Source organism: Mus caroli, unplaced genomic scaffold (genome assembly GCF_978045245.1).
Source record: "Mus caroli unplaced genomic scaffold, Mus_caroli_1 scaffold_10, whole genome shotgun sequence".
NCBI lineage: Eukaryota > Metazoa > Chordata > Mammalia > Rodentia > Muridae > Mus > Mus caroli.
This window is the reverse complement of record NW_028227265.1, coordinates 64,729,864-64,741,355: the sequence shown is the minus strand read 5'-3', so window position 1 is coordinate 64,741,355 and position 11,492 is coordinate 64,729,864. Positions and strand designations below refer to the sequence as shown.

At 43.0% G+C, this 11,492-nt stretch overlaps 1 protein-coding gene across 1 annotated transcript; it reads right to left on the bottom strand.

The window, feature by feature from the left end:
- Window positions 1-936: 936 nt before the first annotated feature.
- Apela (apelin receptor early endogenous ligand) lies at window positions 937-10,818 on the bottom strand. The gene is made up of 3 exons (XM_029480913.2): window positions 10,498-10,818; window positions 9,277-9,366; window positions 937-1,855 (listed from the first exon to the last, which is right to left on the bottom strand). Exons 1-2 carry the CDS (start codon window positions 10,571-10,573, stop codon window positions 9,278-9,280), a joined length of 165 nt encoding a protein of 54 aa, XP_029336773.1. The 5' UTR covers window positions 10,574-10,818; the 3' UTR covers window positions 937-1,855; window position 9,277.
- Window positions 10,819-11,492: the final 674 nt, after the last annotated feature.

Below are 11,492 nucleotides of genomic sequence, written 5' to 3'. Positions count from 1 at the left end.
ACACACCTATAATCTCAGGATTTAGGAAACTGAGGCAGGAGAACTATTGAGTTTGGGGCCAGCACAGACTATACAGGGAGATCATGTCTCAAACACACAGGCTGCCAGAATAGCTGAGAGAAAGGTGCTTGCCTTCCAGCACATAGTGGAAAGACTTCTTTGACTTCTCTGTGAGTCTGCTGACATGTATGGACCACACACATACAAATGAGTATACACGAAAAATATATATATTAAATATAAAATGCTTAAAAGCCATTGGCTTTTCTTTTGAAAAATAGCTATTTATTTTTTTGAGTTCTATATGCATTCAATGCACCTCAGTTCTATTTTCCCTCTATATGGTAATGGTAATTGGCTTCTGAAAATTACATGAAACACTGAGGAATGAACATTTCCATTAAAATGACCTACAGTTATTATTTTACACTTACTTTTATGACCTTAAGTGGGAATCACTCATAAAAATATACTTTTAGAAGCCCTTAATTAAAACAATATAAAATGGTAGCAATGCAAATGATCTTTTCTTTGTTTCCTTCTTCTTTTTTTTTATAGGCTGATAGTTCCTGGTTCTCCTGCCTCTATCTCCTGAGTACCAGGATTATAGGTCTACACCACCATATTTAGGCTGCAAATGATTTTAGATCTCACATGAAACAACCCAAACATATAAAATTGAATAATTATAGGAATATAAACAAAATTAAGTTTTAATATTTTGTTTTCTTCTTTAACATAAGTCTTACTATGAGCCCAGGGTGGTCTAGAACTCCCTATGTAGACTAAGCTGACCTTGAACTCAGGTCTACCAGCCTCAGTCTCCAGAGCTGAGGAGTGTGCTACCTCACTCAGCCTAACTACTAGTTACTTAAGACAGGGTTTCCTGTAGCACAGGATAGCTCCCCCCGCCTCCCGGCCAACTATATAGCCAGAAATAACCTTGGATCTTCTGATTCTCCTGCTTCTACTGCTCCACCCGAGTCAATGTTGGTATGGTAGGTGTTTTGCCATTGTTTTTTTTTTTTTTTTTTTTTTTTATTCAGTGCTGGTAATTAAACTAGGGCTTTGCGCACACTAGGCAAGTGCTCTACTGAGCATCCTCACTCCTTCTTGAGCCAGGGAGATTGCTCAGGAGGTAAAGAGTTGTTGCCAAGCCTGACAACATTACTTTGATCCACAGGCTCCACATGGTAGAAGGAAACTGCCTTTTGAAATTTTTCCTCTGAGCTGCACCCAATACCATGACACAGAGGCACCCATTCACACACAATAAACTCATAAATATATTAGTTTTCTTTTTAATCCATGTAAGAATAATAATGTGCAATAAAATCATTCATGTGTACAAACCATTAAAATAGAAACAAAACTGCCCAGGTGAATAAAAGGGACCTGCAGGAGGGTGAGGGGAGAGAAAGGGGAAGGTATGTGTGTGTAAATATAGTCACTGTACATGACATGCGTGCCTGTAAAGAGTCAGTGTATATGATGCACATGTGTGGAAAGACGGCCATAGGACATGGTGTACTTGTATGTAAATGCCTTTGTGAAGCCCACCACTATGTGTAATTCCTTCATTATACGCAAAGAGTGTGCAGAACAGCAGGAGAGATTGTTACTCAGACAAATGAGTGTGCTTTAACCTCGTCTGTTTTCCCTTTCTATCATTTTCTTGTCAAAGAGAATCCCGGAAGAGCAGTCTGAAAAGCCATCCAAGGTACTTTGAAACAGCCCCTGTTGCGTAGTAACTCCTGAGCTGCCATCCTGTTGCCATCCTGAGGTTGTTTTCCCGGTGATTGGGTATCTTTGCTTTCACCCTTCTTCTGGTAGAGCCGAGGAAATTAGAGGTTTTCTATTTGGAAGGCAAGGGAGAAACAAACATGGTATAGTACGAGCTGCTGTTCGATACATCGATTTACCGAGGCTTAATTTTTATTTATTATCTTCGACTACTTTTAATTTTTATGTGTAGTTCATGCATGTGGGTGCTTTGCCCGTGGAGGCCAGAAGGGGGCGTTAACTCCCTTAGGGGTGAAGTTACAGATGGCTATGAGCCTGCTTGGGTATACTTTTAAGAACAGCCAGTTCCCTTAACTCCTGACCCATCTCCCTACCCTGCTACAGGTGTCTAATCTAACAAACAAGTAATCCAAGTATCTCTCAACAAGGGAGAAAGCAAATATAGCAGGCGAGGATGCTCCTGAGAGCAGAGGCCAGGGCACAGCTCAAAGGAGTCTGGTCTCTCCATCACCCCGTGGGTCTTAGGGCTTTAACTCAAGTCAGGCATGCATGGCAGCAGGTGCCTTTAGCTGCTGAGCCATCCCACTGGCCCAGTAATAACCATTTACAGGGGATTTACACAGATTAGAGGAGGCTACACCAGGATGAGTTGAAAAGGGTGACTGCAGACCAGTCATGAGATGCCAAAATGCCCTTAAGCCAGAGGCACATACACATGTGGATATGTTTGTTTTAGGATGCAGGCTTGTTAGCACTTAAACTCCTGTGCTCACATCCAGACAAAAGAAAGAGAAAAAAGAGGCAGACAAAGTGAGAGGCTCAGGTACCTGTGGCCCCGATGGAGGCGATTCCTTTCATAGCACCAAAAACAGGGTAAGGATGAATAGGGTGGAGGGGGATTGGGTGGGATTATGGACACCTGATAACTGTTTTTCCCTGTGATGTACAATATGAAACTAGATTTTTTTTTTTAAAGGTAAGGGAGCAGAAAAGGTAAGGAATGGTTCCTGTGGAGGGCAAAGAGGCAGCTTGACCAGAGAGCTGCAATAGCTTGCCAAACACAACAGACCAGAGATGAAATTGTTTCCAACTGACTTTGTGGAATTCTCTGACTGCAGTAACATTCCACACATTTGTGTCCAGTTCTAACACAGTTCGCCTGGTTTTAATAGTTGACTAATTAAAAAAGTAACTAAGACCATAGGAGCTGGACACAGGCTATATACCCATGGTTCTGGCAGCAGCATGAACCCACAACCCGAGGCTGAGGCAGGAGTGCCACTCACACCAGGAATTCAAGGTCAACTGGGCAACAGAGAAAAAAGGTATAGAGAAAGGTGCAGCGGTGCCTGCTGTAAACCCTGGCACTCGAAGACTGAAGCACCTGAAAGACAGAGACCAGAGAGTCAGAAGTTCAAGGCTATACAGTGAATATGTGTCCTGTGAGTCTGAGACCAGCTGGAAGATACAGCAATACCCTCTGCCTCCCAACACACAGGCACACACGTGAATGCACACAAACACACTCACACACTCACATACACAGACACACACTCAGACACACACAGACACACATACACACACAGGCACACATACACACATACACACACACACACATAGAAACACATAGGCACACAGACACACACACAGGTACATACACACAGGAACACACACACAGACACACTCATACACACAGACACACAGACACACACTCAAACACACACAGACACACATACACACACAGGCACACAAACACACATATATATACACACACACACAGAAACACATAGGCACACAGACACACACACAGGTACACACACAGGCACACACACACACACTCATACACACAGACACACAGACACACACTCAGACACACACAGACACACATACACACACAGGCACACAAACACACATATATATACACACACACACAGAAACACATAGGCACACAGACACACACACAGGTACACACACAGGCACACACACACACTCAGACACACACACACACAGACACACACACACACATGCTCACACACACAGACACACAAAGACATATGCTCACAGACACACACTCACACACAGACACACATACACACCCAGATACACATAGGCACACAGACAGACAGACAGGCACACAGGCACACAGACACACACAGACACATACACACTCACACACACAGTCACACATACACACATACTCACATACATACACACAGGCACACATACACACAGACATACACTCACATACACAGACACACATACACACACAGGCACACAGACACACATATGTACACACACACACACAGAAACACATAGGCACACAGACGCACACACAGGTACACACACGCAGGCACACACACAGACACAGACACAGGTACACACACACAGACACACAAAGACATACACAGATACACATAGGCACACAGACACACAGGTACACACACAGACACATACACACTCACACACACAGTCACACATACACACAGACACATGCTCACGAACACAGACACATACACATAGACACACACTCACACACGCAGACACACACACACATACACACACACTCTCACTCCTCAAAGCAAAATGAAAAAAAGTAATAAACCCAAAGTAGCTCAAGCTTGTACTCCTGCAGCACTGTGAGTTTAAGGCCGACTGGGTCTCCACAAGAGCAGTGGACTAGCAGGGGAGGGTAACCTGCCTTATAAAGAATTTTCATTATTTGCCTTAGTGGCAGATAGTTTTTGTACACATATGTCATATGCAAATATAAAACATCGACATGTTTATTATAAGCATGTATTGCAATTATATATATTTATGTATATATATATAAAAATATGTATATATATTCACTTTCTGCCAAAAACGTTTAATTTAACTGTATATTAGATTTGTTAAGGATTTTCTCTGGGCATGAGCACTGGACTGACTGTAAAATTAGTCATTTCCAGCTGTTCGTGCTGACACATGCTCACAGTCCCTGCACTCTGTAAGAGGCAGAGGCCAGCGGATTTTGTGAGCTGAAAGCCAGCCTGGTCTACACAATGAGTGCCAAGCCAGCCAAGGCTGGATCTTCAGACCCTGTCTCAAACAACAACAACAACAACAACAACAGCGACAACAAAGCTTTTTCTGTGTTAAATTCACAGAATTGTATGGATATGCTACAGGTTGTACAGTGCACATGGGAACCCCTAAGCAAGCTCTTCTGATCATTTATATTAAGAAAAAGTTTGTATCCCACAGTTAAAGTGACAAATCTTGGGTGGAGAGATGGCTCAGTGTTTAAGAGCACTGACTGCTCTTCTAGCGGTTCTGAGTTCAATTCCCAGCAACCACCTGATGGCTCACAACCATCTGTAATAATGGGATGCCCTCTTCTGGTTTCAGGTTTGTCTGAAGACAGCTACAGTGTACTCATATAAATAAAACAAATCTTAAAAAAAAGTGACAAATCTTGTCTTCAGGGTGGCTTCTAACCTAATACCATTAAAAATCTAAAGAAACAAAGTGAAGTGTGACAAATAGCTTTAAAATTCTATGAGATGATGGTGGCAATGCCCGTATTCTCTGCACTTGGCAGGAGGAGGTAAGAGGATTAGAAGTTCAATGCCAGCCTGAACCACTTGAAATTTTTGTTGTTGTTATTTTTATTTTTTTGAAATGTTGGAAATAATCATAATAATAATAATAAATAGGCTAGAGAGATGGCTCAGAGTTTAAGAGCACTGGCTGCTCTTCTAGAGGACCAGGGATCCCAGCATCCACATGGCAGCTCACAATTGTTTGTAACTCTAGCTCAAGGGAATCCGATATCCCCACACAGGCATATATGCAGGCAAAACATTAACACACATAAAAATAAATACATTTAAAAAATAAAATAATAAGAAATCATAGCAGGAGAAAGGACTCAGTCACAGAGCATGTACTGCTGTTTAGGAGGGACGGAGTTTGGTTCCTAGCACCCACAGCAGGAGGCTCACTCACAACCTGGCCTTTAGGCTCAGTTCCGGCTCACGCACAAACCCACAGTTTTACACACACACACACACACATACACACACACACACACCTAGCCATAACTAAAAATAAAAATTAGTGGCTATAGAGATGTCTCAGTGGTTAAGAGCACTGGCTGCTCTCGCAGACTACCTGAGTTCAATTCTCAGCAACTGCATGTGGTTCACAAACTCTGTAAGCCTAGTTCCAGGAGATCTGATACTACACAGGCTCTTAACCTCAAAGTCATCTCCCGAATCTCATAGGAGAGTTCAATGAATCAAAAACAAACAAACAAACAAACAAACAAACAAACAAACAAACAAAAAACCCAAAACCACAATGAAACGACAACAAAACCCAAAGAAAGGCAAAAACAAAACAGAACTTGGAGATTTGACCTGGCGACTCAGCACTTTGTTAGCAAGCACAGGTCTTGGCTCCCAGAGAGATGGCCGGAGGGAAAGGAAATGAACTGGATATATAGCACAGTTGAACATTTACCTAGCATTCTGGGGCCCTGGTTCCCAGCCACACCACACACATCCACACTCACACACACTCATTCACACAAATACACACAAACACATATACACTCATATACACTTACACACACATTCACTCACACATACACACACACACACATACACACTCACATACACTCAGACACACATACTCACACACATACACACTCATTCACATATACTCACACACACATACACATACTCACATACACACACACACACACATACACACATGAGAACTAGAAGTGACAGAAAGTGTGATACACAGATGCTGAATGAGGGAGGAGAGGAGAAGGACTTGTCTCAGAGAACACTTCCTGGAGAGGATGTGATCCACCTAGTCAGAGTCTCTGCGTGGACACAATGGACACACCAGTTTGAGAGGAATTCTATGCCAAAGGTGGAAGAATGGAATGAGGAAGACTGGGACACATTTGAGGGGGAGGGGTGCGGCAGCTAGGTCAGGAGAACCTGAATACCATCGTTTTGATTCTCATTTTGTTATTCTGAAAAGGGTCTCACTATGAAGTACAGGCTTGGCGGGTGTTGTGGAAGTATTTCTTTGAGAAAAAACAAATGTATCAAGGAGATGCGCCGCACACAGCACCTTTAATTGAATCTGTTTTAAAGGCTCAATGTCGTGCTGAGCGTCAGCAAGGAACACCATAGGCGCTTTTAATGAACAGAAGAAAGATAACGGGTGTTCTGTTAGATGAGCTAAAAGTCTCAACCCCCAAAGGTTATCCCCAAATCTGCAACATGTCTGCCGTCAATTTGTTTACCTTAGCAACCCCTTTGCGTTCTTACTGGATCCCGGGTAAAAGGAGCATGTGAGATTTCACTTAAAGCATGCAGAAAATGTGGAGACACGAAAGGAAGATTTCAACTTGTGATCTACTACCTGGGTTCACGGAGGCTTGTGTCACCCAGGTCAACAAGTCTTTGTTACAACATTTACATGTGAAATTGTGACAGCCTAGGTCCCTTGAGAACTGTCCTCAAAGCCAAGGTGGGACTTACAATTGGCACTGGCCGAGCAGGACCTTGGGAAGTTATCTTAATGTTTATCTTACGTAGGCTCTTATAATAATTGCAGGTGACGTTTGTGTACTGTATATAGAGCTAATGTAAACTCTGGGTAAATGGATGCTGTAACGTGAGTAGGCTACAGCGCCACCCGCTTTTACAGAGGATCCTTGCTACTAACAGAAGTATACTGCTTTTATTCAAATTTCCCTTTGGTTTGTAAACTTGGTGTCTAGGTCAAACTTTCGCTTCACTTTGACCAGTCACATTGCTTGGCTTTATCAAGCTTCCCTACCGCCCTGATTTTTATGGTAGGGCATTTGTGCAGACAGCCGAGATAAAGGGTGGCTAACTATGGGCCTGTGTTTGTGTTTTTCCGGGCCTCTTCTTTGTATATACAGGAATTCTTTTGCTACTGTGAAACACCCCCCACCCCCACCTCCACCACTGCCTTTGTTATTTATGAAGGAACGCTGGGGTGAATCTGCAACTCCCTCACTCCTCCCAAACACATTTTACTGCTGTCTTCCAAGGTGAGGCAGACCAGCAGACACCAAAGGACAAGGCTTTAACATATTCAGTCCTGTGAAAGCCCTTCTCATCCACTGCTCAGTAGCCTGCCTTGTACTTACTGTAAGTTTCCAGGTCCCCTACCAAACGTACTTCTCAGAACTTTGATAGTAAAGAGCAATGTGTCTCAGATATGCACATAGAGGCCTAAGCTTCCCGTCCCCTCCTCTGATAAATGTTCATTACTGACTTGCTCTTTCTTCATTTCCTCTCTAAGGCTTTCCCTGGGTTTGAAAAGCTCGTATTAAACAATAGACGTAGCAACCATTCTTTACACCAAATGAATAGACCCATAAAAGCTACAGTCTACAGACCAACAGAATAAGCTCATTTAGCAAATGCCTGTGTGCCTTAACCAGCTTGGGGTGGGGGGGAGGTATCTCTACTATTTTTCTTCCTCAAGACATACTTTAAATGAACCAAAGAGCTAAAATTAATTATAAATGGATGTCTAGTTCCTCTCTCTCTCTCTCTCTCTCTCTCTCTCTCCTCTCCTCTCCTCTCCTCTCCTCTCCTCTCCTCTCCTCTCCTCTCCTCTCCTCTCCTCTCCTCTCCTCTCCTCTCCTCTCCTCTCCTCTCCTCTCCTCTCCTCTCCTCTCCTCTCCTCTCCTCTCCTCTCCTCTCCTCTCCTCTCCTCTCCTCTCCTCTCCTCTCCTCTCCTCTCCTCTCCTCTCTTAGATTAACACGGGCAGCACCTGGGAGTAATCAAAGTTAGTCATATAGTAGTGTTACTGGAGGTATGTTGGAAAAATCACTGGCCTTTTAGTGTAAGAACACAGAGGGGGGGTGAGCAAAATTTTTCTGAAAGATGCAACCATCAAGTCTATTGCTGTGAACAAGGCTGGAAAGCTGTCTAGCTGCTGCTATTATTAAGTTGATTTTATACATTAAGTTTGAAGAGTTAAGGCTGTCCCGTCATTGCCAAGAGGCTGGGTTAAAAATCTCCAAATGCTTTCAGGCTCACACTGCTCTAAAGAGGATTTGTGCATATCCTAGCCAGTGTTTGCTAAATCCATGTGTAGCGATACTTTTATAATCACATCCTCCCAGAGCTTGATTTTCTTTAAACTGTTAAAGTTCTCAAATGTGTACAGTGTTTGACTTCATATAACTACCATCCGGACTCCACAGCCATCGGTATCTTCACATTATCTATCTCCTCTTCTTCCTTTCACTCTTCCAGGCGTGATGCGTGCAACTCTTACACTTTTACATCACTGTAAGTCATGATACCGTCACAAACTAGGGCTACCTGTGTGTAACTGGGTCGGGTCAGGGGAAGTTGGGGGGGGGGGAGCTCGAGGGCGGGGGCGCAGGGGGGAGGCGGGAGGCGCGAGGCGGAGGGCGGGGGCAAAGGGGGAGGGGGAAGGCACGGGGCGGGGGCGGGGCGGGGGCACGGGGACAGGAATACCTCATGGGAAGGGCACTCGAGAATGAAGTGGAATGCATCTCCTGCGAAAGCAGTTGTGTCTGTATAGTTTTCTTCTCCTGGGAAAATTAACTGAAGAAAGGAGAAATAAGGTCAGTTTTAAAAAGGAGAAAGGGGCAGCATCTGCACAGCAAAACCGTTCTGAGGTCGTTTGTTATTCCTTCATCCCAGATTAAGCGGTAAACAAATCACTTGGCTACATAGACACGCAGGTACATTCCTAATGCCCGCGTTGGCAGTAAGACCTCGGCCGTGGCAGCCTTCTGGACATATTTCTTACACCCAATTCTCACACTTCTTTAGGGAATTAATGGGAGTTGTTTTACAAGAACATCGTCCAGGATACTCTATATTTTAGAAAACTAGAGATCCGAATTTTATATTTTGGATTGAGTAGTGATTACTATAGGCAGTAAAGAAGGACCTTGTAACTTCTTTTCCCCTTACGTATGTAAAAAGAATGATTTGAATAACCTCAGAGCAATCAAAGTCCTAATTAAAAGCATGGGCTGACTTTTCAGCCAAGACACCCCATCTTCCGTCTAACTAAAGGAACATTTTATCCCGTCTGTACTGACACCCTTGGATAACGACTATTGTCATATTTTGGTTGAAAATTGACTCTTCAACTGTATGTGTCAGAAAACTTAACGCTGACACATACCTTTTACAGTTTTGCCTTATATTTGCATAATGATAAAAAACAAACAATAATAAACAATAATAAACAAATAAACAAAACCTTGTCTTGTGTAGTTAAATAACCAGAGACGGCAGGCAGTCAGTGGACCAGTTTTATCATTTCACATTGTTACATCATGATTTTGGCTACCTCAACTTACAATGCCCTCCTCCAATCAGCAACATGCAAGCTCTCTTGATAAACCTGCTTAGATTTTGCATGTTACCTAAAGAAAAAATCTAGTTTTATTAACAGACCAACATTCTCCCGTCTATTTACTTGAATGGATAATAGTTTTGAGAATTATTTTCTTAGAAAAATAATTGTAAAATATATAACAATATTTCCAAATGTCCAAATAGTATCCCACAATGAGATAGCTAAATGTACTTCAGAAATCCTATATATTTTCCTCAGTCCTATTAACTGTAAGTATACCCAAATAGTTCTCAGCTTAGAGACCCAGAAGCACAAACAGACAAACAAACAAGTTACCCTAGCCAGTTATTTCAAAAACCTACCTGGTTTCTGTTCACTGATAAAAAGGAGACTCATGGCAAAAATAAAAAATACCCAAAAAAGGGGCTGGAATCGCATCTTTTCTTTTCTTTCTCTTTTTTCTTTTCTTCTTTTTCTTTTCTTTTGTTTTTCTTTTTTCTTACACGCAAGTGAACAAGAGCTCTTCAAGTAAAGAAATCGTCTGTAAATAGCAGTATCTGTCCGGCTCACCCCACATCCTATGGCCAGACCTCAGAGGGCTGCCAGCTGCTTTTTCCTGAAAAGGTTAATGATCACATCAGACAAGGTTACTGGTACTCCCGGGCTGCGGCCAGAGCTCCCAAGCCTCAAGCCCCTCCTCCATTCCTCTCCGCTGCTCCCTGCCACTCCCCCTTATTTCCATAAGCAAATATTGGTGAAATGGACCATTCAGGCACGCAGTAACTTAAGCGGGAAGTCGTCTCCGCAAAGCTCCAAGAAGAGTCACTCCGATTCAATCTTTTTACGAAGAACTATGTAAAACGAAACATTGCCTGCCTCCCCTCTCCTCCATTGCAATCTGTTTAAGCTTTGCATTGCCCATATTGATCCCACATGCAGGAAGCAGTGGAAAGGACGGGAAGTCTCCCTTGTGTCCTCTTGCAGAAGGAATGCCAGAGCTCTAACTGAGGGATTCCCAAATGCTTTGTATGGACTCTGTGTTGGAGCGCTTCCTCATTGCCAGGGTTACTACAAAGTAGTGCCTATTTATATTAAATCTCCAAATGGCTTAATGTGTGTGGGTTGCCACCATCAGAGATTCCTGGAGTTTAGAAGGTTCAGAGGTAAATCCGTGAAATGTTTATCTTTTCATTTAAGTGCAATTTAAAAAGTGATGGAGGTCATTTTCATCTGCAAACATCCAAGAGTTTTCCAAAGGAAGTTCAGGCAAGCCACAGACATAAACTGCTCTGCTGTAAACTTGTAAGTGGTGGAGCGTCAGGTAAACGTCACCCGCACGGAGACCAGATTGCAGATG